Source organism: Alexandromys fortis, unplaced genomic scaffold, assembly GCF_014885135.2.
Source record: "Alexandromys fortis isolate MF-2015 unplaced genomic scaffold, M_Fortis_MF-2015_v1.1 scaffold_71, whole genome shotgun sequence".
NCBI lineage: Eukaryota > Metazoa > Chordata > Mammalia > Rodentia > Cricetidae > Alexandromys > Alexandromys fortis.
In genome coordinates, this window is record NW_026067954.1 from 7,365,703 (window position 1) to 7,390,065 (window position 24,363).

At 42.9% G+C, this 24,363-nt stretch overlaps 1 protein-coding gene across 2 annotated transcripts in view; it reads left to right on the plus strand.

Moving 5' to 3' along the window:
* Crb1 (crumbs cell polarity complex component 1) overlaps positions 1-24,146 on the plus strand; it is a 202,969-nt gene extending 178,823 nt beyond the window's left edge. For both annotated transcript variants that reach the window (XM_050151630.1, XM_050151631.1), the window contains one exon: positions 22,760-24,146. In XM_050151630.1, the coding sequence (XP_050007587.1) occupies positions 22,760-22,975 (216 nt within the window). In that variant the 3' untranslated portion in view covers positions 22,976-24,146. The remainder of the gene's footprint in view (positions 1-22,759) is intronic.
* The last annotated feature ends 217 nt before the right edge of the window (positions 24,147-24,363 follow it).

The following is a 24,363-nucleotide window of genomic DNA, read 5'->3' on the forward strand; positions in this document are numbered from 1 at the left end:
GAGAGCCCACCTTTATCCTGGCTGTGCAAACAGCAGAGCATACTTAGAAGCTAATTGATGGGTCAATCAAAGGAAACTTTTGAAGGCCCAGGATCTGAGGAGGTGAGCATTGATTGACACCCAGTAAGTATAGCAAGAGGTGGGAAAGTCTCCTTCACACAGTAAAAAATAAGCTTGCAGAACATATTAATTCAAGACAATGAAGCAGGAAATAAAAATAAATACAACAAGAACTTGGGATAATTTATGAATGACAGAATCATAAATCGTTTTTGAGAGGATAGGGTTGCGCTTAATTGCGAAGGCTGATGTCAAGGACAATGCCAACTGGCCCACATCCTCAGGCTCTTCCTGCAAACAGAGCCCTGGCCAGTGGCGCAGCAGTCTCGGGCTGTTTGGCAAAGTCTTGTGATCTGAATTTGACCTGCGGAAAGAAACACCCAGAATGACATTCTCTTCAAATTATAATTTAAAAAAGCACTGTCACTTATGACAGAGTTTTCACTAATTAGTATTCAGGAACAAGTAAATATAGCACTATATATTTGTCCAGAGAAGATAAATGGCCAGCAGGTATATGACAAGATGCTTAGCATCAGTAATCATAAGAGGAGTATAAATCAATACCACAGGGAGAGATCACCTCAGACACATTAAGATGACTTTTACTAACCAAACAAAAGATGATGATAACTAGTTGGGGTGGAGAGAAACTGGAGCCGTTGTTCAGTGCTACTAAGAAGGTAAAACAGTCCAACAATCACAAAACATTAAAAACATAATTATCATTATTTATAAATTAAATTATTAAAGGAATGCTTCCCTACAATTTATCCTTTATCCCACCAACATTTTCCCTCATGATTTGATGCAATTTTTTTCAAGCCCAGTGAGCATACTGAGTATAAACAGTCTGCTCCCAAGTGAAAGACATTCTGTCAGAGCATGGGTAGTCAATCTCGCGGGGCCTGCATCTTTTAAGAAAACCCACTCTTCTTCCCCAAAGAGCCATCAGTTGCCAGAAGCTCCTCAGCTATGGGACTTGATAAGCCCCTCCTCAATTGAAGCTGGCATTTGGGTTGGCTTGATCTTGTGCAGGTCTTGTGCCCATAGTCTCAGTCCCTACGAATCCATTCATACAACAGCCCTGTCATGTCTGACCAATACTATTCTGCTGCCGATGTCCACTGCCTCTGGCTCTTACAGTCTTTCTGCCCCCTCTTCCTCAGTCACTCCTGTGCCTTAGAGAGATGGTATGATAGAAATGTCCCATTTAGAGCTGAATATTCCTGTCCTTTATTCCCTACGTGTTGGGAGATGTGGGTCTCTCTATAATCAACATCGAAACTGCAAAAGTAAGCTTTGATAAACATTAAAGGATGCACTAATACATGGATATATGTATAATAACTTGTAGGACAGTTCATTGCTGTGTCCACTTAGCAGAATAAAAGTACTATGTTCTCCCCCAGTGCCTATGACCCAGATAAGTACAGGGTTGGTACCCAGTTAGCAGTACCTGACATTAGTTCACATGTGAAGGTCAAAAGGCAACTTGCAGGAGACTGTTCTGTCCTTTCATCATGAGGGTCACCTGAGACTGAACTAGGGTTGCCAGAATTGGTATCAAGGGCCTTTACCTGCCAGCCATATCGACAACCCTACTTCCCTTATTTACTGCTTTATGAGAACTTCTGGCATTGGAGCCGTCAGTCAAAAATGGAATTGTGCTTAACCATGCTGGAAACAGCTAGCATGTGACTCTTTAATGCTGTGGTGTTCTACTGCATAGCACAAAATGGCCTTTGCTTATCTTAATTTTCAGTTTCAAAGAGGGAACATGTCAGGTTTTCTTATTATAATCTTTGACAGTTTTATACATGTATCTAGTGAATTTCAGTCATTTTCATATCCCTTCCCCTCACTGACTCTGCTTTTCTCTCTCTCACTAATATCCTTCCACTTCCTAGCAAGTCACCTCCTACCCCCATGTATATTCTTGGTGTGGTAACCTACTGGGTGTATTAGAGTTGGTTGCATGACCAGGGATGGGAGGTTACTTACTGAAGCATGAATAACTTATCAGTTGGCTCTACCACCAAAGAAAATTATACACCGCCCCCAGCAAACATTAACGTCCAGTAGATCCTTGAGGAGTTTTGGGGCCTCATAAGCTCCTCTTCAATCCAGGTTGAAGGGCCCAGTCTGTGCAAGTCTTATAGCGGGTAACTACAGTCATACTGAGCTTATGTGTACAATGACTTGGCCATATCAACCAGATGTCTATCTGCTCCCATCCCCCCCTTCTCTGATTTGTGCATTCTTTCCACACTTTCTTTGGTGATATCTCCTGTGCCTTAATCAGGGAGACATCAGTGTCCCCTTGGGCCTCAACATTCCTCCATCACTTCCACCTTTGCACCTTGACAAGCGATGACCTCTGCACTAACCCCCAGTTGCTAAGAGAAAGAGGAGCTTCTCTAATGAAGGCTGAGTGCAGCCCTGATCTATGGTCACAAATACGAGTATTCATAAGGTAGCTTAACATCAGCATTTAGAAAAACAATGAAAATAGATTCCCCCTAGGACCTACGGTCCCACAGTCACAGATTCTAGATCAGATTTACAGAACCAATCATGAGTTCCCTCCTTTGGAACAGGTCTTAAATCCAATCAGAAAGAAGTTGGCTATCCCCGTATTAGTCACGGTGCTATTATACCTGAGGGCACATATATTGACTAGAGTTTAGTCTTAGCCAATTTAGCTCCCAAGGTTTAGAGCTGACTATGGCCATTGATAGCTTTTCCCCCAGCAACCTGCATGGCACTCTCTGGCACCATGAGCACTAACCTTGTAGTGAAGAAACTTCCATCATAGATTCAGCTGAATTATCTATGATAATTCACATATCTATGATATGTGATTCTCCCATCTTAGGGTCCTATCATCAAGTTCTGGAGGATGACCAAGAGCAATGGTCATAGCTTAAATGTTGTTGGGTTGAGCCTCTAAGGTGTCCCTGAACAAGAACACATATGTAATGTGAAATTTAAAAGATTAGTTTTACTGGTTTTTGGAAACAAAATTATAGTTATTAAATCCTGTTCTAAAGTAAGAACAAATTAGATTGAAAGCTAGTTATATGCTAGGAATTTAGCATTCCAACAATTTTAAATACCAAGAACTGATTTGTGGGGCTGCAGAGAAGGCTCAGCAGTTATGAGCCTTACTGCTTCTTCAGAGATCAGAACTCATGTAACCCCAACTCCAAGAGAGCTAACACTCTGCTCTTGCCTCTGCTTGGCATGTATTCACATGTACACATACACACACATACACACACAAAATCAAAAGTAAAATAAAATCATTTTTTAAAAAAATAACTCATTTAAAATTTGCAACTTTTTATTATAGTCACTTAAAACTTTCATGTTCATAATAACTATTTAAGGAATAGATGCTTTTATATATGGTCTTTTTAAATACCATAAACTTTGAAAGAAGTCTTCATTTAAAAGTTTAATCACTCTATGACTATTATTTTTCTCACAATTGTTAAATAGTTAAGCACAGATTAGTTTCATATGAATGGTTCTAATCTATTTAAAATTAATTACAAATGTTGGTTATGATAGCACAGCCTTATCATCTGGCAGCAGAGACTTAAACAGGAAAACTACAAGCTTGAGACCATATTGAATTCTGGCAATTTGTGGGTCAGTCCAGGCTTCAGAGCAAGAATATATAAAGAGTAAGAAACCCTGAATGAATATTCCAAGAAAAAAAAACAACAAAGAAAAAATCCACTAAAAGACCAACTGTATTTAGAGAAGAAGCCATGTATAGACATATTACATCTAAAAACACAGATTAGATTTTTGTACTCAGTTCTATTTTTTATCATTTTTGTAAGAACAAATTGCATTGTTCTTACAGAAGTTGCATTCAACACGTTTATTTGGGAAGTCTGTTCATGACCATCCCACTGTCTAGTTTCCGAGTCATGAATATACACTACTTATATGCACGTTTAACATTGTTTTTACCATTCTATATTCTATTTGATAGCAAGACTAAACTACAAAGGAAAACTGAAGTGTTTCTACATCTGTTTGGCAAAGCTCATATTTGTGTCTGATAAAAGAATAAGATCAATTCTAGTTGAGAACTAAAACTTATGGAAAATGTGTTTTGAAACCAGGGCTGATGATTAAAGTCCTTGGCATGCAAGCAAGAGGTGAGGGGTTTTGATCCCCAGAACCCTCATAAATGCCTGATTGACTTGGCCTCCTGCTGGTAACTCTGGCCTCAGAAAGACAGGGGCTCCATAGAACAAACCAGCAAGATTAGACATACACATCGACAAGCTCCAGGTTTACCTGAGAGACTGCCTCAAAGAATAAGGTGGAAAGTAATGGAAGAAGATTGCAGCATCAACTTTTGGCTTTACACACCCATGAAAACACATGTGTCCACACACCTAAACAGGCATACACACATTCAATTTCACATCACACACATACACACATAGAAACCCCAAAGAACAAACAAACAAACAAAAACAATATGACCCTCCGAATTTTCAACACTCAATTTCAGATTGGGTATTTAGTAAATACACACAAATATTAGCTAATTGATCAATTAGTGTTTTTGTAATTCAAACATAAGTTTCTAGCCTTAGCATCTCTATCTTTGTGTGCAGATCCCTCGCTGTTATTAAATTAAGGTGAAAATGATAACACATAGTAAGTGCAGAAGGGTGATCCACCTTCCTTTCCAGAAAAAGGCAAGGTTTGATCAATAGTGACCACTGACCCATGACAGTACCTTAGGAATAAATGGAGCAACACTGCTCATCAAAGCAGCATTGCCATCCAAGAGTCAAGTTCACAGAAATAATAATTCTGCTCATGCAGAATTGAAATTTCTTATAGACGAGGTCTTTGGAGAATCAACCCTAGAGGAGGCTAAGAGCCAAAGCTTATGATGTGAGGAGGTTTAGAGCCGTAAAGACGTAGCTCGTGAGGCAATCACACTGATACCGAAGTTCTGTCAGAGCTGGCTTCCAGGGCTATATCGGATTCAATCTCCTCCACGTGTAGAAGAGCATTTCCTTAAATCAATGTGTGAGGTCCCTCAAAATCGTGGTCACTTGAAAAGAGAAAGATACTTTCTCTTCAGAGAAAGATAGATGTGCTTTGACCACTAAAAATGTGTAGCCCTTCAATTCACCTGCTCTAGACCAGTAAGAGCCAAGTAGTGTGGTACCTTTAACACGGTGCCCATTACTGTTTATAAAATCCTCATCTCATTCTTCTCTGCCTAGTGGAAGAATTTTGTCTTCAAGACCTTCTAATAAGGATTCTTCGCTCAGTTCCTGCCATCCCCATTTGTGGTGCCTGTTTCCGGATTAGCTTCAACATGGCTCTGTTGTACATTTTACAATACCAGTGATGCGTCAGGTCAGAATGGTGTCTCCTCAGAGCCATTAAGTAATTTATCTTATTATCTACAATACCCTTAGAAATTAATTACCCCCTTTTCCTGATGGGAAGCCAAAGACAGGGCAACATGGCTTCCTTATCCTTACAAAAGAAGGCAAATCAATCCATCGTGCCTGCAAAATGGCATGTCAGTGTTTGTTGGAGGATTGGATGGATGGATGATGGGAATGTGGTAGCAGGGACTAAGAAAGTGTAGCTTTGCTGGGGTGGGAAGGTAGAACAACCTCACCAAGAGGATATTCAGCCCAGGACTTAAATAATGGAGAGGGGTTTCCTTTACAAAATAAAAGCACATTTTTCCTTTGATAAATATTTTTATGTTGTATGACTCTCTGTTTTCAAAGTGTGAATTTAAATTGTTCTTCACTGGAGAAATTAATTTGCAAATAAAATCCCATGTCTATTATTAGAGAGAACTCAAGTGCATGCAGTGCCGGAGGCTCGTTAGGTTGATATGGCCTCGACTGATGATTTCGTTCTCTCCAGAACTGAGTTTTATGTCTGAGCGTAGAGAAGGGAGAACCTGGGAGGCCACCATTAAAGCCATGGGCATCCTTAGGGATCATGGAGCAGGCTTTATAGGAGGAGAGAGGAACCTGATTTTACAGTATATGGCTGGAGCCCCTCAGCAACGGGAGCGAGCAGCATGCCAAGGAAAAGCAAGCGGCTGTGGGACAAAAAGGAGAATCCAGAGAAGGCTGCTTGTGTTCGTGCGTGGAAAGAGCCCCAGAGTCTCAAGATCTGGGGGCTGTGGATGGGGATTTCTGCTTTTGCACCGAATGTGATGTCAGTAAACCCAAGCTGACCGCGTTTCACAAGTCTCACGGCCAGAAAAGACCCATACAACCCTTTCCAAGTGCCCTCTCCCTTCCAAATTCAGCGCATCTGCAGGGCATCGTGCGGTCCACTCCCACCTCCTCATTGCTAGCTCTAGGCCATCTTTGTCAACATCCACCGCTCCCTGTCGGACTTGCTGACTTCCGGGCTGCAAGGCAGGAAGTCCAGTACGCTGTCCTTTCACAGCGCCCGTGACAGTGCTGGGAGTGGTTGAAGTCTGTGCCTTCTGTGTTTCCCCCTGCAAGGCAGAGAATGAAGCTTCTTCCCAAAGTAATCATTTCACGACGTTTTTTCAATCTCTCTGGTAATGGGAATGGCGCCAGGAGACAAGAAGAGAAGCAGTGAAATTAAATGCATAACCCTTACCATAGCAGTTTCAAGGAAACTATAATCTCGTTGTAGAGAAAAAAGTAAGTAACTATATAATATACCCCCAAATTATCAATCCCTAATTTGTGTTTCTGAATCAAAGCACAATATAAATCCACAAAAGCCCAACCAATAACAATGATCATATCAGACATTTTTATGGAGCATATGGGAATTAAATTAGAGCATGAAATATGAGAAAGGTTTTTGTTTTTTATTGTTTTGGATTTTTTTTTTAACAGGACAGAAAGTAATATCACTTTCAGGAGAGGAAAAAATGCCCTAAGTGAAGAGGTAGACGGAACACTGTTTCTGAGGAATGAGGACCATGGGGTGGACAGGCGTGAGTGGAACAGCACAGCTGGGAAACAGGAGGATGTAAATTCAAATAAGCGAAGGGCGGGGCTAGATCGTGGCTGTAACCACTTAACCTTCTGAGACCATCAGGTCAGAAAAGGAAGATCTCATACCCCTGTAATCTAAGCTGGTGCTGTGTCTACCTGTAAATATCCCTTTGGCTTGTGATTTGTGCTGGCTACCAATCACTTTCTAGTTAGAAGGGATCCCTCTGGGGTGGAAAGGTGATGGCTCATCAGTTAAGAGCACTTACTGTTCTTCCAGAGGACCTGGGTTTGAGTCCCAGCAGCCACACTGGTGACTCCTAACCATCTGTGACTGCAGTTCCCAGGGATCTGGGCCATTTTTCCAGCTTTCACTGACAAAACAACACAGATAAGCCCAGAAAACACTGTGGCGGTTGGATTAATGAGCACCAATGATACTAGGTATTTGAACAAGTTAAATAACAAAACCAGACTCATGAAACCAAGGTTCCAGAGGAGTACCCGGCGGAGGCAGGAATTTATCAGTAAAACATACGCCCGAGGGCAGCCCGCCCCCAAGGGGAGGGCTTATCCCTACATAAAAAACTGGAACTAGCCGGGCCAGGCAGTGTTTGAAAGAATACAGTTTCCGTGTAATTATTTCGGGCATAAGCTAGCCATGCGGGCGGCCGGGTGCCGGGGACGCAGCCCCGCCGCTCCTATTTCAACAAAACACCCATAGGCATTAAGTAAATAAGTAAATGTTTTAGCTGGAGTCCTTCTTGGTCTGTACCATCTACTGGATTACTTATTAGTAAGACATTACCTTGAGTTCTGGAAGATAGACAGTCCAAGATCAGTGCCCCAGAAGCTTGGGCATCTGGTGAAATCATGCTTCTGTGTCACCAGACATTGTCTTCCCCTGTGGTGTCCCACCAAGAAAGGGGCTCTCCATGCAGGCTGCACCCAGAAGCTTAACTGTCTTGAAAGGCCCCCACCTAATATCATAACCCTAGGCTTTATGTAGGCTTCAGCCATACTCTTTAAAGGGAAGTGAGCACACATCACAACAGGATGTTTCTAGCCCAGATTTTAATTGTGCTAAAGAGATTTTCTCTTGGCATATTTTTTTTCTTACTAAGTCTTGCTTTAAATCTTTTTTTAAAAAAAAGAGTTCCACTCGAATACTTTGTGAAGTTATTATTCATGACGGTTTCTATTTTTCTCAAAGGACCAAAACCAGTTTTGGCCTGGGAAGGTTTAGATATAATCAGATTACGACTCCCTTCAGGGAAAGAAGGAGCACTTTTCCTGGACCAAACCAGCAAACAGAGTCTCAGGAGTAATGCACTGATGCAGCTCTCACTCACCATCCTGAAGACGACAACAGTGAGAAACCACGCCTACTCTCTTGAGAAAATGGCCCCGCTGGGTACCAAGTGAAGGGTGGTTTGAACACATCTATTTTCAGAGCTAAGGGAGCCACAGATTATGAAGCAGAAGCCTTAGCTGCCCTAGCACAGGGGTTTGGTCCAGAATGAGAGGACTGGGGTTCTTCGGGTTTCTTTTCGGGCAGAGAGACGTTCATGATTCCAGGAAGCATCCACTACCCAGTCCTTCCTTTAATACCAACCATGAGTGGCTCTTTCCTTTTAGTTTTGCAACAACCAAGGATCAAAAAACTTCAACAATATTCTCAAACTCATATAGTACATCTAACCCTAAGTTCGCTTATGTTTTCTTCACTATGTTACTCTGGGCTTCTAAGTTATACAGTGAAACATTTAGAGGTTGTTCCAAGTAAAAGTACCCTAGAACATTCTAGAAGAGTTGGCATTTCTTAAGTACAAAATCAGTTTTTTAAATAGATACCCTTACACATACAAGACCATGTGTACGTCATGAAGCCAACAATGCGCAGGAAACTCTGCGAGCATTTTGGAAAAACAGTTCCCAAGACAAATAAGCAACATAAACGGGAAAGAGACCGCAAAACTTGCTCTGTGCCCTACTGGGATCTGGTAGCTCTATTTTACCATCAAGTCCTGTGTGTAAAAAAGCTAATCACCATTGGCAGTATGCAAATTATCCTAATTTGCTGTTTCTTAAGGTTGAAGGTTGTGTTTGTTTGGCTGTTCAACTGCTTTGCCACTTAATTAAAAATATAAATACTCTCGAATTATAGAAACTAATAGAGCCCTTTTAATTTAAAAGTTTACTTTCAGAATCCCAAGTAATGGCCCTGCATGGGATGTGAGCTAACGAAATGTGTGCAATTGTTTAATTAATGCCCAGCTTTGAAGCAGAAGTAAAGCATTACATAGGATCCTACCCTGGCTGGGAAGGACAGTCAGCCCTCTTCTGATGGAAAACCAGCTTGCGTTGAGGTGGCATTCTGAGACGGGTGGAAAGAGGGTCACGTACATAGATGCTGCTTACATGTATGAGTTTTGTGAGTAACTGGCCCAAGTCTGAGGATCAGTACACACAGCACCATCGGTGATCCCAGAGGACAGCAAAGACACCATCATCTATCCCGCTCCCTTGTCACATTTGTCCACCTCAGGAGTTCAGATTTTAGTCACAATCAGTCTTGGTTCAGAGGCAGCACTGGATCCAGTCCTGTTACAAAGATCCTACAAGCCCTCTCCTCTGCCTGGCAAGCACAGAGAGCTTCTCCCAGGGTATCGGGCTCAGCTCTTTGTGTATGCTGGGAAGTGCCACTTGGGTTTGCGAAGCCGCCTCATTTGTCAGTTCAGTCCCGAGCGATCTGAAAGACTGTAAGGCAGCATGAGGAGCAGGGCCTCAAAGTGACATGACCAGAAAGAGCTAGAAAATAGGCTAGTCAAGCATGGGGCACGTCTACAACCTCGGCATTTGAGAGGCTGAATGTGGAGGGCCAAGAATTCAAGGCCAGCCTGGGTGCCGAAGACATTATTTCCTTCAAGACTGCGTTGTTTGCTATAGCTTTCCAAATATAGCTGCCTATGGATCTTGAAAATATCAAGAGTGTTCTGTGACACAAATTTAGAAAGCCAGGAGAGAGGAGAATTCAGACTTTTCCTAAAGAAATTTAAGTGTTTTCTTGTGAATAAAACAGTTAGACCCTTAACATATTTTACGCATCTGATGCTGTCTTCCTTGAGTCAATACAGGATAACTTTTTAAAAAGTCTTTCTATGGCAACAAGTTGGTATCACAATAGGCTGTTTAAGTGTGCTGCAGGGAGCACTGTGCTCGCCTCCTTATCCAATCAGTTCACGTTTTACATACTTTATACACTTGATGAATAATACTGCTTCTAGACCTTACGTGCTCAATAACACTTGTATACTTTACATATTTTATAAATAATAAGACTTATTTGCTTTCCATGCAATGAAATGTATGTGTGTTTCCCCATAAATAATATTCCAGTCTCCCTTTTAACATTCCGGTTATAATAAAATGGGAGCTACTATATAATGGTTTTTGAAACTCCGTAGTGTCTCAAAGGGAATATAACAGCACTGCCCTTCTCCCATGATCTTGGAAACCTTAAATCATTTCCACAATGGGTCAAGTGTCAAAGGCACGTTTCGTTTTCCCTAAAAATGTACCTCTTTGTCCTAAAACCATAGCAAAGCACTGTAGGCAATCAGAGGCAAAGGAACCATGTGTTTTGCGGACCAGATATGAATGCTATGACATCCAAGAGGATTAATTACCTTTCTTGGGAGATTAGGAAAGAGATGTATAATTTTTAATTATGCATACATTTCAAACTTTCCATCAAAGTCAAATTATGCTGATGGTAGTCAAACCTTCCATCGGCATGGATTCAGGAACCTGCTGATGGAGTGAAAACACACAGTAACTTGTGAACGAGACGTACAATTATCTGGGGCTCAGCAGATAGTGCCAGGGTGGCATGTAATCTGCTGAGCTCAGGCAGCCATGGCGGGTGAAGATCTCTTTCTGTGCTTCCCCGTTAGTATTTACAGTTGGAAGCAATATATGGCTGCAGTCTGAGCGCTGCACCTAAACAGGGAGCTGATGGCTCGCTACTTTGTTTCCTGACACTGTGAAACACTGAAACAGCTACTTCCTAATCACCGCCTGCTGTTCCGTGTTAAGACTGGAGAGTAGCACATGGCTGCTGTCTACAAGCTGCAACCCGTGGAGGTTTCTCTGCATTGTTGAGCTGTTTTGTTGCTTGATAGACGTGCTGGGTGTTAAAAGCATAGCACTGAAAGTTGTGAATGACGGGTCCCTTTCTTTATTCTGCTGCTAATGTTTCAGCTTTTGAGAACACACACACACACACACACACAGAGTGAACACCTTACTTCTCAGCCATCAACCGTGCACCAGGCACCTTCCTAGCACTCAGCAACAAAACCCTCCCACCCACCAGCCTGTTCTACTGAAGCTTGTGCTCTCATGTAAATCCCTAAAAGAATTAAGTAAAAACTGACAAGCCAGGAAGCATGACCAACTAAAAAAAAGTACTCAACAGAAGAGAAACTTAAAATATAAAGCAACCCTGTCACCGGGTAGCCATGCCAAGCACTGCTAACGGCTGACATTACAGGGTAGCTTTAGGTTGCATTCACTTTCCTAAGGAGGATGCAGCTGCGTGTGATTGAATGCACTCTGATTTGAATGAGAAAATTTTCAGATTGCCAGCTGTGTAACTCTGGATAGACTGTTTAAATCACCTTTTAAACAATCTGTATATTACTAAATTGTGAAAATTCAAATGAGATGGAATGTATTCAAAAATGCCGGAATATATTAAATGCTTAGTGTGTAATTAATCCCCCCCCCATTCACCACCTTCTGAAGTACTTCACAGGTAATTCCACAGTCAAAAATGAGCTGTATGTTGGAAAGACGAATCATCTGGCCCAAATGCACTGGTAACCAGAGATGTAGCTGTGATTTTTATAGTAAAGATGACCTGCATAGCCCAGGCTCCTGAAACTAAGAAAATAACCCTTACAGTAGTAGCAGGTATCAGTAAAAGTAGACGATGAAACTGAGCGAGAGAGGAGCAGCTACTAACATCACTGAAGAGTAAAAACTTCCTTTCCATCTTGATGGTGTCTACTCAGGTCCACCGCGCGAAGAACAGGGACTTGAGCTGAGCCGTCCTGTGGCTCACTTTCCCCGGTGGAAGCTGCAGCCACGCCCCTGTTGCTAAAACACAGCAGATGGCTTCCTTTTACACCCAGCGCTGTCAGTGGAATGTCAATGTGCCTCCTCCCCGCACTGACAACACCAAGGCTGTGTGTTTAATCTGTGCTGTGCAGGCAGAATGACCCTGAGAAGAACGCGAGCTCCCAGCACGTTCGGAGAATTGGCAAGTGTCCTGGTAAACAGGACTGGGAAGGAATTTTCAAACCCGGTGACTAATCACGGATTTCTTCCAGGCGGTTCCTAGCTCAGCCACATCCCCTAGACGCACAGTCTAAACGGTAATCGAATAGAAAAGTTACAGACCCAAGGGAAACACTTTCTAAAGGGGTAAAGAGGTGTGATCTAAGCTATGGGAATTTCTCAGAGCATGAATTGATTCCAAGTCCCTTTGGGGCAGTTAAGAATACAAAAAAAAAATCCCCCACCCCAGATTTCAGATTATTTAACAACAGAAAGGAAATATTCTTCAACAATTATTTTAAGATTCTGCAGGGAGGGGGACACAATGTTGGCATGCCACAAATGGGAGAAGATGCTTTTAACAATAAACTTATCCCAAAAGAAAATCCTAGGTTTTGGGACTATTTCTAGCAAACTGTATCAGCAACACATGATGAAGGGCTTAGGTGTGTTATTTAATCCCCTTAAATAGACCTCAGCTGAGTAGGAGACAGGGCCTGAGATCTTCATTTTATTCAAGCAGCCCTTGAAAATTAATCAGTGGTGAAGAGGCGTTTCCTTGGGTTTGTCCTGAACATGCTGTCACAAAGGAACAGGGGTCTTCTGTGTCCTGTCCCTTATCGACCAAGTCTCAGAGATAGCATCTCAAAAGTGATGGAGACATTTTGAATATTCTAACGGCTGTACATATCTTGTAGTCTTGAAGACCCTTAAATGTCAAATAATAATTTAAGCTACATTATCAAATCTAATTTCATAATAGGCTATTATATTCTGTTTTAAATTTACAGACAAAGAAAGACCAGTTATGATTTGGCAATATTTTTAAGCTCATAGGAAATACTGTTAGATTTTGCCTTTGGTCCTCTCCAAGAAGAAATGCTTTTGATTCCTCAGTGCTAATGCAAACAGTTTATGTTCTCCACTGTGCAGACATCGAGGCAAACTGTTAGTAAGACAAACATAACTTTAAAAAAAAATTTCTGCTAATTTTTTTTTACCACCTTGATATCCCAACTTTGGGAAATTACTCTTTAGTTACAGAACTAAATACAATTTTTCTTAAAATTAAAGTCCTCATAATGTGAAGCTTTCTATTCTTGCTGACTAGGAATGCAGGCCTACCCACCTCTCTGCCCAACAGTGTCCTCCCTGCAGATGCCAGTCTCGAACTTGGAAAAGCAATGTCTGTGCTGTGAAAAGCTTCCCATTACAGCATCGTGCGCATCCTTCATCTTCCACAAGGCAGAGCTTAAAACTGGAAGTCTTATAATTTGATGGAAGTCGACAGTGACAATGGAAATCGCCACTGCCAAGGTTATTTAAGGGAAGGCACGATGTATAGACATCCATCAATGAAACACGAGCAGCGTGGATTTTTAGTTCTCTGTCTGCTCTTTAAAATAAGAATAGACTAAATGGCACAATAGATTATATAAACAAGGACTTCAATGACAGGCTGCCAAAGCTAAAGTTATACATTTTACATGGGTGACTTGACGCCATACTTTATCACCTACACCAGGGGAAGCCAATTTGATTCTGGTCAATAAAATCCAACCTGGAGAGCCGAGCCTGGGGCAAAGCTGACACAGTGTGGCAGATCCTGACTATTTGACATCCACTTATTCTAGGAGGGGATGCACAGGAATTGACACTTGCTACCATCTGGGGTGTGTCCCATATTTAGGCTCGATTTGATTAACAAACACTTAGAAAGATATGTCAAGGGGACAGTGCAGCTGGCTGTCCTCCAATGCTGGCCATGCTCTGGTAATTTACTGCAGGTCTGAGCGTAAGTGGGACTCGTGCTTCAAGAGCCGGATTTACTGCAGTCCCACAACTGTTGAAAATTAAACGGCATGTGCTGTAAGTTAGGGCTTACTGGGCTATCTCATTAGAGGGGGCTTTGTTTCCTAAGGCTCGGAATCTTTGCTGAATTACTGAGAGACGTATTTGAATGTAGACTTGGACCAAATACTTTTCTGATAAGTTGGCCATAAATCCTCAGTAAAATAAGCTTGGTGTTCTCAGCATATCTATTGGCTTTTTTGATCATTTTTATGGCTCACCCTTTACTGGTCAAATTATCCTCATAGGCCCCTACAGCTCCTCTGACATGGATTAAGTCAACACAAACCAATAGACCTTCATTACTTTGGCAACTGGTTTTGATTTGGGGGCAATAAATACAATGACACAGACTAGACTACCTTTGTGGAAGGAATATGTGATAAGCCATGAGAAGGCCAGAGATTTGGGCTCTTTTGTTGTTGTTCTGCACAATGTAAAACAAATGAATTAACAGCAGCTATCAGCCCGCTGAGGAAAGTTGGAAGAGAGAGAGAGAAAGAAAGAAAGAGAGAGAGAGAGAGAGAGAGAGAGAGAGAGAGGGAGGGAAGGAGGGAGGGAGGGAAAGAAGGAAGGTATGAGAAAAAGAACAAGGCATAGGTTTTAGACTAAGACAGCAACTAATGCGACTAATGTTGGATGTGATCCACACCTGACCGCCCAGAAGAGGATTGGCCATCTGTGGGAGTGAGATTCTTTGTGTAATGAAAGCACAGAGGGGCAAGCAAGATCTAGAACAGCCAATGATGGGGCAATGGAAGCAATTAGAACTGATGTTGGAGAAACAATCTCCATTTTTAAAATTAATTTTTAAAATATCACATTTCCAATTTCGGGGTCTATGCAGAAACGAAGCCTAAAGACAATCAGAAGGGAATGGGGTGGCAGGGACAGATTAGCTTTCACAAAGATTAACCAAGCTTTTGAGAGTTTGCTGCCTTTGTTTAGCTTTCTCTGCGTGCAGGCATTTTTCCAGTCAGTGTAGGTTTCAGGCTTCACGCTTTTTCACCTAGAATTTCAACAAACATCTTTTATTAAAAACCAATTCCTTCTTCAACTACACTGGTATCACGCCTAGGAAATTTAAGTTTTCATGTAGTCCTCCTATTTTGGTTTCCACAGCCGTCCTAATAACGGCCTTAATTAGTCTCCCCCCCCCTCCCCCCCCCCCCCCCCCCCCCCCCCCCCCGGCCATAATCCAGGCTACAATCAATTGAGCTGTCTGCTGTCGTGCTCTGCCAACAGAGGCTCCGCCTTTCAAATTCACTCGCCACTGAGTATATCTTTGCTCTTGAGCTTATATAGGAAACAAATCGGCCCAATTATTGATCACTTTCTAAAATTTACATACTATGGCAGAGGTACTCTATGAGGAAAATCCATTTTTAGAGAAGATTGCCTGGCACACGCATGCACAAACCCAACAGATATAATAAACCTGGTGTTTCAAATAACTGGTACAGGTCATTTATACCGGGAAAGAGCGAGCAGAGAATGTGCATGAAGCTACCTTCCACCTCAGGAGGACGAGGAAATAGAGCTGCCAGTGATGTTTGTGAGAAGTTCCATGCCTAGGGTGGCTAAACACCTTTCTAGCCAATAGGGTGAGGCTCCACTCCACTTCTGCATTTGTGGCTCTGCAGAGGGACTTGTCTAACTTCAGCCTAGTTTCACAGACAAGGACAAAACACCCCAGTATGATAGCCATGCTTTTTGTTCTCTTTAAAAAGAACAGGGTCATGATGCAGCTTTCTGCTTCAAGTGCTTTACCTCACTCTCCACCTTCTTCCCCAATTCCCTTCATACCTACCTCCAGCCTAGCATTCACCACACAGAGTGCTTGTGCACACACACCCACAGCTACTGCACAGTGAGGGTGCTCTCCAGACCATGGTCACAACTTAGTTCTGTATCGCCAGTGTCTTCTACGATCTCTGCAACTTACGAGACAGTCAGTAAAAACGTGAAAGAGTGAACGATTGCATGGCTAGATGGGGGAGGGACCCCACCATTAAATATCATGAATTCTGAAGAACTCTTCTTGCATGTGAAAATAATGTAGGAATATATTAAACAGAGCGTGGAGCATTGCAAGTGTGTGAGTCAAGAGTAACTGCTTTGTGCAAAGGGCTGTGTTTAGTATTATTGGAAAGTTCCAGAGTAAATAGACCCTCTTTCCTTACGGTTGTCGTGTGAAGGGTAGAGTTTTGCCTAACTCACACAGAGTGGTAGAACAAACGAACGATGTTCTAAAAGGAGAGGGCTGATGGACGTCATGCCCTGCCCTCTGATAAAGCAGTAATGGCAGGAGCGGAGGACTGCTGGTGCTGAGGTGTCAGGTGAAGAGAGCTGCTCTGCTGTGAAGGCGGGAACCAGCTAGGCTGCAGCCATGCACAGTGACCCCCCCCCCACACACACACACAATGCTAACAGGGACTCAAATGGAGAAATTAGGCTTTAGGTGTGATGTGGGTTAATTCCCGCACGCGTCTGGGTCTGAAAAAGTCTGGTTTTGTCATTCGTTTGCTTGTTTGTGTTTGTTTTTGTTTGGTTTTCTTTTTTCTTTCTTTGGAGCTATATGGTTATCAATTTGAGTGGAAGAGAAGGCAACTGGGGGATAAATTACTCAGCCAGGTTAGAGAGAGCATTGACTAAGCCAGCTTTGTGGCTACGGGAAATGAGGAAGAGCACCAAGGTGGCAGAGGACTTGGTTGTGGGCAGGTCTGACCACAGAGTACCAGGGAGACCGAGTCAGGGTGGAGAGCTCTCAGTGTCGCAGCTCATAACCTGTCAAGCACACACTCCAGAGCATGAGTCAGGAGAAGCGTTTTCTAAGAGGGAGCATCAAGACAAGCAAGAGAGAGAGGAAGCTTTTCTGAGCCCTATACGGACCAAGGTTTGATAGCTCGCCTAATGGAGATGAAAAGAAAAATGCACATCTCGGAAATCGTTGCTTCTTTAGTTTTTAATCTTCAATAGCAGTTCCCGCTAGTGTCACCTGGGATGTGAGGGGCAGGAACAATAAAGCTAAATCGAGAGCCTGTGTCTGCGATCACAAAGGCAACTCTCTTCATGTCCTCTTGGCAGCTTAGTCATCTCTGTCATCTCCTTCCTTTTCTGCCACTCCACTGCCACCAGCACCCCAGGGAGTAATTACTGCTCTTCTTCCTTGGGAGCCACAAAGCAAACTCTCCTTCTCTGTCGAACACATGCCGAGGTTTTGGTTAGATTTACATCTCCAGAGGAGAAAGTTGGATGTTTGCTCATGATGCGCTGCTAGACAAGCACTTTATTCCTTCCTGTCACATGGCCATCATCAGACTGTGTCTGCGGGATAGACACGGTTCCAGGTACTGAGGAGCAGAAGAAAACAAGGAGGAGAAGGAGACCACAGTAAGGCGAGCATCTCTACCTCCTCGGCAGAGTTCCATGGCAACAGGAAAAATGGAGGGTGGACAGATGCCACAGCACTGTGCACTCAGAGAGTTAAAGCCTAATGCAGGTAAAAAGGGAAGGGAAGGACCCACTGAGAGGGAGCCGCACCTCCCTCATCAGCTCATTGGGAGATTTAAAACTGTTTCTGCACGAGAAAGAGCAGGCCAGCCCCCAACCAAGGTCAGAAGAAATGGTGAGCTATTATCATCAGCCAATAAATTTGTAAAACATACTGAAAACTGAGTTTGCAGGGTTGGGACTAGGTTTTTGCAGAATAGAGATAATGTTTATTCACGAGGTCTTGTGTTCCAAGGCAAACAAGGATATTGTTCACACCACCAGTTTCCACAGAGCAAAATAGGAAAGCCATGTTCTTCAGACTTGTAGTTGCTTTAAGGTTTTGCTTAAAATCTGGTTTTTGAAGGAGAAAAGAGGCAGGAAGCAGCACAAGAGCTTCAGTCCAGACAGTCCCGAGCTCACGGCGAGCCCATACACGATCCTGCTGCGCTGAGTTCAGGAAGAATTGTGCCCCTTTCTACAAGCAGCTCTCAAACCAGCAAGCATGAGCTCTTTTCCTAAAAGTGCACAAGACAAAACAAGCCATTGTCGGGCTAATGGATGTGTAAGGCTACTGTAATTTTATGCTAGATCAGCTCTCTTTTTCGCATTAAATTCCGGTATTTCCATACAGCCTCCATTACAAACCCATCTGCAGAGCCTGGCCTGAACACACGTGGGAAAGCTTCTACCTTGCAGCTTGTGTCTCTCTACACTGTCCCATCTCAACCTTGTGGGTTTTTTTCTCCTGGATAATCCTGATTTCAAACATAAAAACTGTGAAGAATTGTGACGCGGTGAGAGTTAATGAGAAAGACTTGAAATTCCCTTGAGGGACTTTGAAGACCGCCAATAATTCCATTCTCACGCACTGCTGTGGGGGCGGAGACCCTCACCAGTTAGATGTTCTCAACAATCCCAGGGAGAGCTCTGAGTTTTAGGGACCCACCTAATGAAGGTGTGGGCGCAGTTTAAGTCTCAGCCCTCTTCTGCTGCCTGCTGTCCACCATGGGCTGCTCCTGGGCAGAGGGGCGCAGGGTCTCTGAGGCCACTGTTGATTCTCTCTTGAGTCTTCCATTCTGTTATAGGGAAATCAGGCTGAATCCCCTCCACGCTATTCAAGGACAGTTCCCAAGTCTCCTCCTTTAAACTTCAAGCACATTCTCCCATTCCGCTCCCCCCACCACTCCACCCGCCAAACTGTAAAGTGAACAGTATAATTATGGTTAAAAATTGGCAGCTGTCACAATAATAATTTTATAAACAAAGTTCTGGCCCACAGTCAGCATTACTATGGAAACGCCTGTCTCTAGCAACTCGCGGAGAAGATACAGTTCAAGGACTCGGGTCTGCGTGGGAGTGTTTCACCATCCATAGAGTGAGGATCTAATTGTTGCAACAGGGATTCCCAAGAACTGCTCTCTCCCAAGTCTTAAAGCTGGACTCTCATCTCTTTATTTAAATTTGGCAAGAGAGTTGAAGCGATGCCTTCGTATTGCCTTTGATAAGAAGATACAGATAAATATTCTGACTGGTGTTTGGAAACACATGTTGAAAGTGATTTTTATATTAATCACCAATTCTCATAATATTTTCTGGATGTTCATGTAACAGTTAAATACACACGTCACACACACCAAAATGCACGGCTAGGGGCTGTGACATCATCTTCGGTCAAGTGATGTTTTAACTTCCCCTCTTCACCTGTCTCTGTGTGCTCCTACCTAGCTGACACGGAACTGAATTTCAAGATTTTGAAGGAATCCGTAGCATCCTGTATCATTTTCTAGAAGCCAAATAATGCTACCCCTTTTAACCACAGCACCTATTTAAAAAAGAAATCCTCACTCTTCACTGGCAGTACAAGGCGATAGGGGCAAACCCACAAGTCATCACTTGGCAAATGTCAGGTGAGAGGCGAGGGTAAAGTCAGGCCAAGGAAGAAGGGAGGACTCCTGGCAACATTTTCGTATGATCCAGTCTGAGCGAATGACCTTCGTGGTGGCAGCATTCATTTATGAATCCCCCCACTTGCAATCAAAGCTTGCAAGTGTTTCCCTCCAGAGCCTTAAAAGTGTGAGACTAAGTTCTCACACAAATCCTTTATGGCTTCATATGTTTTCAAGGCTCCTTTGAACATATGTGTTGTTTCATGTTCTCCCTGGTGCTTTGTTCACAACTAAGCCTAAAAATTCAGAATGAAATGAAATATATATTTATTTTGTTCCAAAGGTAGGGAGTTCAATATAATGAGTTTAGTCATATATAATATGTACACTTTAAACATATTAACTTGAGAATTGAAGATAGATTGATGAAAATCTTTTAGAAAAGTAATCTTATATAGTTGACTTCTCTTAACTTGGATATACCATTTCTAGGAAATGTTGGCAAGCACGGTCTTAGAAGATGCCCTGTCCCTGAGATTCTGGTCCAGTCCTTTGACAGTTCCATCATGAGTTCACGTGCTATTGCAATTTGAGTTATCAGAAGATCCACTTGGGATCTATATTTGTAAAGAATGGTTGAAGAATAACAGAGCAAAGAGTAGCCTTTCAATCATGGAAACTCAAAAGTAAAAAGCCTTCGAGGCAACTTGAAAATGCCATTCACTTCAGCCCCATGCTAAATGTCGCTATTTGACAGAATCACGGGGATTCGCTCATCAGGAAATTTACAGGAGGCCTAGAATGGCAGCTCAGCTTTCTAGATGGTCTTCTTGGTCCAGGGGTAAGGTGCTCATGTTTATTTTTTACAAATCAGTAGAACCGGAGATCATGGTCAGTAGTTTATTAACGCCTCCTAACGAGATTATGTGTTAAGAACACATACCCATGCTTTGTATAGTTTGGACTCTTTGTATTGCATTTAATCCCATCATTTTAAGTAGACAGCAATGTCCAACTTTAGTGGTGAATAAGTAACTCTCCAACTGTGAGATTAATGGCTGATATTCACACAAATAAGAGGCTGAGCCAGGAATCAAACCCTGACTTCTTTCTCCAAACTCTTAACCATATCAGTGTTTAGCCAAGAGTGGAAGAGAGGGAGCCAGGGTTGAGCTCTTGACACCCTCACCTCATGTCTTAGGCTGCTGAGAGAACTACAGACAAAGCTCTGATTCCTCACAGGCCCCAAGGTAAGGGAAGCAGAACTGCAGGCACTAAGAGGTCTCAGCATCATTTCCTGCTGCCTCTCCCTATAATGTGTTAGGGTCTAGGTTTTCCTCTTCCAGTGTAATCAGTCTCTGTTGTGACACAAAAGGATCTAGAGACATCCAGAAAAACTGAAGAAACCCAAGCTAACCGATTTGCCTGCGACCTGAGTGGGGGTGCGCACCCTGTGGCATTCATCCAGAACAACGGCCATTTACTCCACTGAAAGACACAACTGGGTGGAGACCCTAACATCAACAGTTTAGAACAAGAGTGATTCATCTAACAGCCGCAGGGGATCCTGCCAAGGCTTGCACGCTGGGGAGTGCTTCTGATTTTACCCCTCCAGCCCCCCCCATCCTTTTACCTCATCTCTTATGTTTCCACTAAGCTTACATCAGGGTCACGTGCTGCCATTACTAATGGAATCTTTCCTTCCGTGTTGTGTTTTCCCTTTTTACTCTCTCTCCAATGTCCCCTCCTTCATTATGGGAGTCAAGCTGATACAACACAGCCTGACCCAGAGAAGCCAAGTTCTTATCGGAAGTTCATTCACTGGTGCTTCTGCTGTGACCCCTGGACAAACACTGAAGTTGGGGTGACATTTGGATTGCTTGAGAGGATTTATCTTTGTAGTTTCATCTTTCACCAATTCTGACATACCTTTACGTACGACCTTTGCTCTCACTGGAGGCTCTTCAATTCTAAAGAGTTTTTAAGTTCCCCCTTTAAAAATCAATTCAAATGGTTTCATTTGAGTGAATCTTGCTTAAATAGCTGAATACTCCCTCATCCTTCAGAGAACAATCATATGCTTCACTTCACATTTACTCCACACAGGCTATACTCAATATCCATGACACTTGTAATACACATTTGTAACATTCTATAATTATATGTATATGAGTGAATGTGGTTCTCTTCTCCTGTCCATAGAAACTGAGATCTAGATTCAGCTTTGATATCTTTGTATTTCTTTATATTCTATCTCCACAGAAGCCCACATAATTGATATATGCTGATAAGTGAGTAAAAAACTATTAAGAAAAACAACTCCCTCCTTCTTTTGTGCTATCAGAAATATTGCTCTGACACATCATTTAAAAAATCTACATGGTACTGCCGCTCTCCTTGGTGTTTCTATGCGGCCCAATTACAGATTCCTGTTACCTAGTGCTAAATCAATAGGTTGCAGCTTTGTCGAAGAGACAAACACTGCAATGGACGTTATACCAACTTCTGTGTGCTAATTACGCGGTGGGAGGACCCGGGGCTCCACTGCTTCCAGAGAGGGCTCAACCGAATGCTTTCTGTTGCTTAGTGTCTGGGTTCAGCATGGACCACAGTTGATTTCACTAACATCATTTGTTACATCACATCACAACCGAAATGACTGTGGAAACTGTCTTCCTTCTCTAGGGATCTGTTCCACGAGGCCCAGGTAATTTAATCTGCTTTTTTTTCCCCAAAGGCTTTAAAGCAATTATATTTTTGGTTAAAAATCTTAAGTTTAGACAAAGAAAAGAGCAAATCCTGAATGATGGCGTCCTATAAATTTAGGATGATTTTGCATGTGTATGGGTTCATCTTTTTCCCTTTAAATGCAGAGCTTAGTCACTGAGACGACAAGGCTGAGCAAATACAGATATTTCACACACATTTTCTCAGAGCAGACCTTATAGCCTAGGTAGGTCACCATTTGCGCATGATTTAGGAATAAGAAAAGCCTGGAACGCCTTGGTCTTGTTACACTAGTGAGAGGTACCAGCTCCATCTCCTTGGTCTTCGTCCCAGGGTGGTTCCACTGTCCTCGTGTGTATCTTTGCTCTGGAACTCACACCATCACCCCTTTGATCCTTGCAGCTGGCTGACGACTGGCTCGCGGGCATTTTCACTGCTGTCGGCTCAGGGACCTTGGCCCTGTTCTTCATCCTCTTTCTCGCAGTCGTTGCTTCTCTGGTGGCCTCCAATAAAAGGGCAACTCAAGGAACCTACAGCCCCAGCCGACATGAGAAGGCTGGCCCTCGAGTGGAAATGTGGAGCCGGATGCCGCCCCCAGCCCTGGAAAGACTCATCTAAGGGCCTGCAGCTCCTCTGAGAAAGGAGCGGAACAAGATGAGCGAGCACCTGGCCCTGTGTGGGTGATAGTTTTACATTGCCAGAGTTACTAACTTACAGCTCGGATCCCACTGGGACCGGGGAAAGGATTTCCCTCATCGCCTTATAGACCTTCACAGGGGTTTGCCCTGCATCACTGTTTGCTACTGTGAGCCATTCACAGAAATGTATCTGTGTCACAGATGACAGCCTCCGAATTATCAAAACATCCTCCAGACAGAGAACACTGTGTTATAGAAAAACTCCCGAAGCTACCTTGGCCTTAAACTCTTTTCTGGGCAATGCAGAGAAAATACTTAGTAGCCAATACAATTTTCACTTTCTTCTTTTTATTTCGTAGAAAAGGTGGGTTTTTTTGTTTTGTTTTGTTTTTAGACAGTGTTTCAGAAGACCAAGCTGGCCTCGAAATCACATGGACTTCCTCCCTCAGCCTCCTGAACTCTGGGATTCCATGTGTCTGATCATGTTCAGCTCAGTTTTGAATTTTTTATCATATGGTAAAAGATTCTAATGGGGCCTTGAGAGACAGACAGCTCCCTGGATAAGCATTTGTTAAATGAGTGTGAGAAATGGAGTTTGGGCACCCATTATCCACATAAGTGCCAGGGAAGTGTAGCCCTTGCCTGCAATCCTAGACCGCAGAAGGTAGACGTAGCATTGGTCACGGAGACAGCTGACTAAACTGCTAGGGTCAGTGAGTTCTGGCGTCAGGTGAAAGACCTTGACTCATTATAAAAAGTAAATAGTGAAGAAGACACTGTATGCCAATCTCTTGCTTATACATGTATGTGCACCCATTTATATGTGCACCCAAACATAGGAATATACGTAAATACACACCATACACTGAAGCACCCCATGCACATGCAACACACCCACATACCACACACACACACATACACCCAACCCCTAAACCCCACGCACGCCCCACACCCATGCACCCCCTGGCACCCCCCCACATGCACCCTGTTCTCACACACACACACACACACACACACACACAACACAACACACACACACAGATCTAATGGTTTGCCACAATGAGAAGTAAACTTTGATCCTTCAGTTAATGGATTTAGAGGCAGTCACGTGATGAACTTATTTAAAACATGACCCAACCATAACAAATAAAATTGAAATATGCTTGTTCTCCTGTCTGAGATTGACTTTGTTGTTGTTCAGTTGCTTGGTGTTTTTTTGTTTGTTTGTTTGTTTTGTTTGACTGTGATATTACCGGTAACTAAAGTAACTTGTAAGCACAGTTGGAGAACTTTGCGATGAATTACATCTTTTGCCTGAATCATTTAACATCATTACTTTTTATGAAGATATGCTTCAAGTCAAGACAT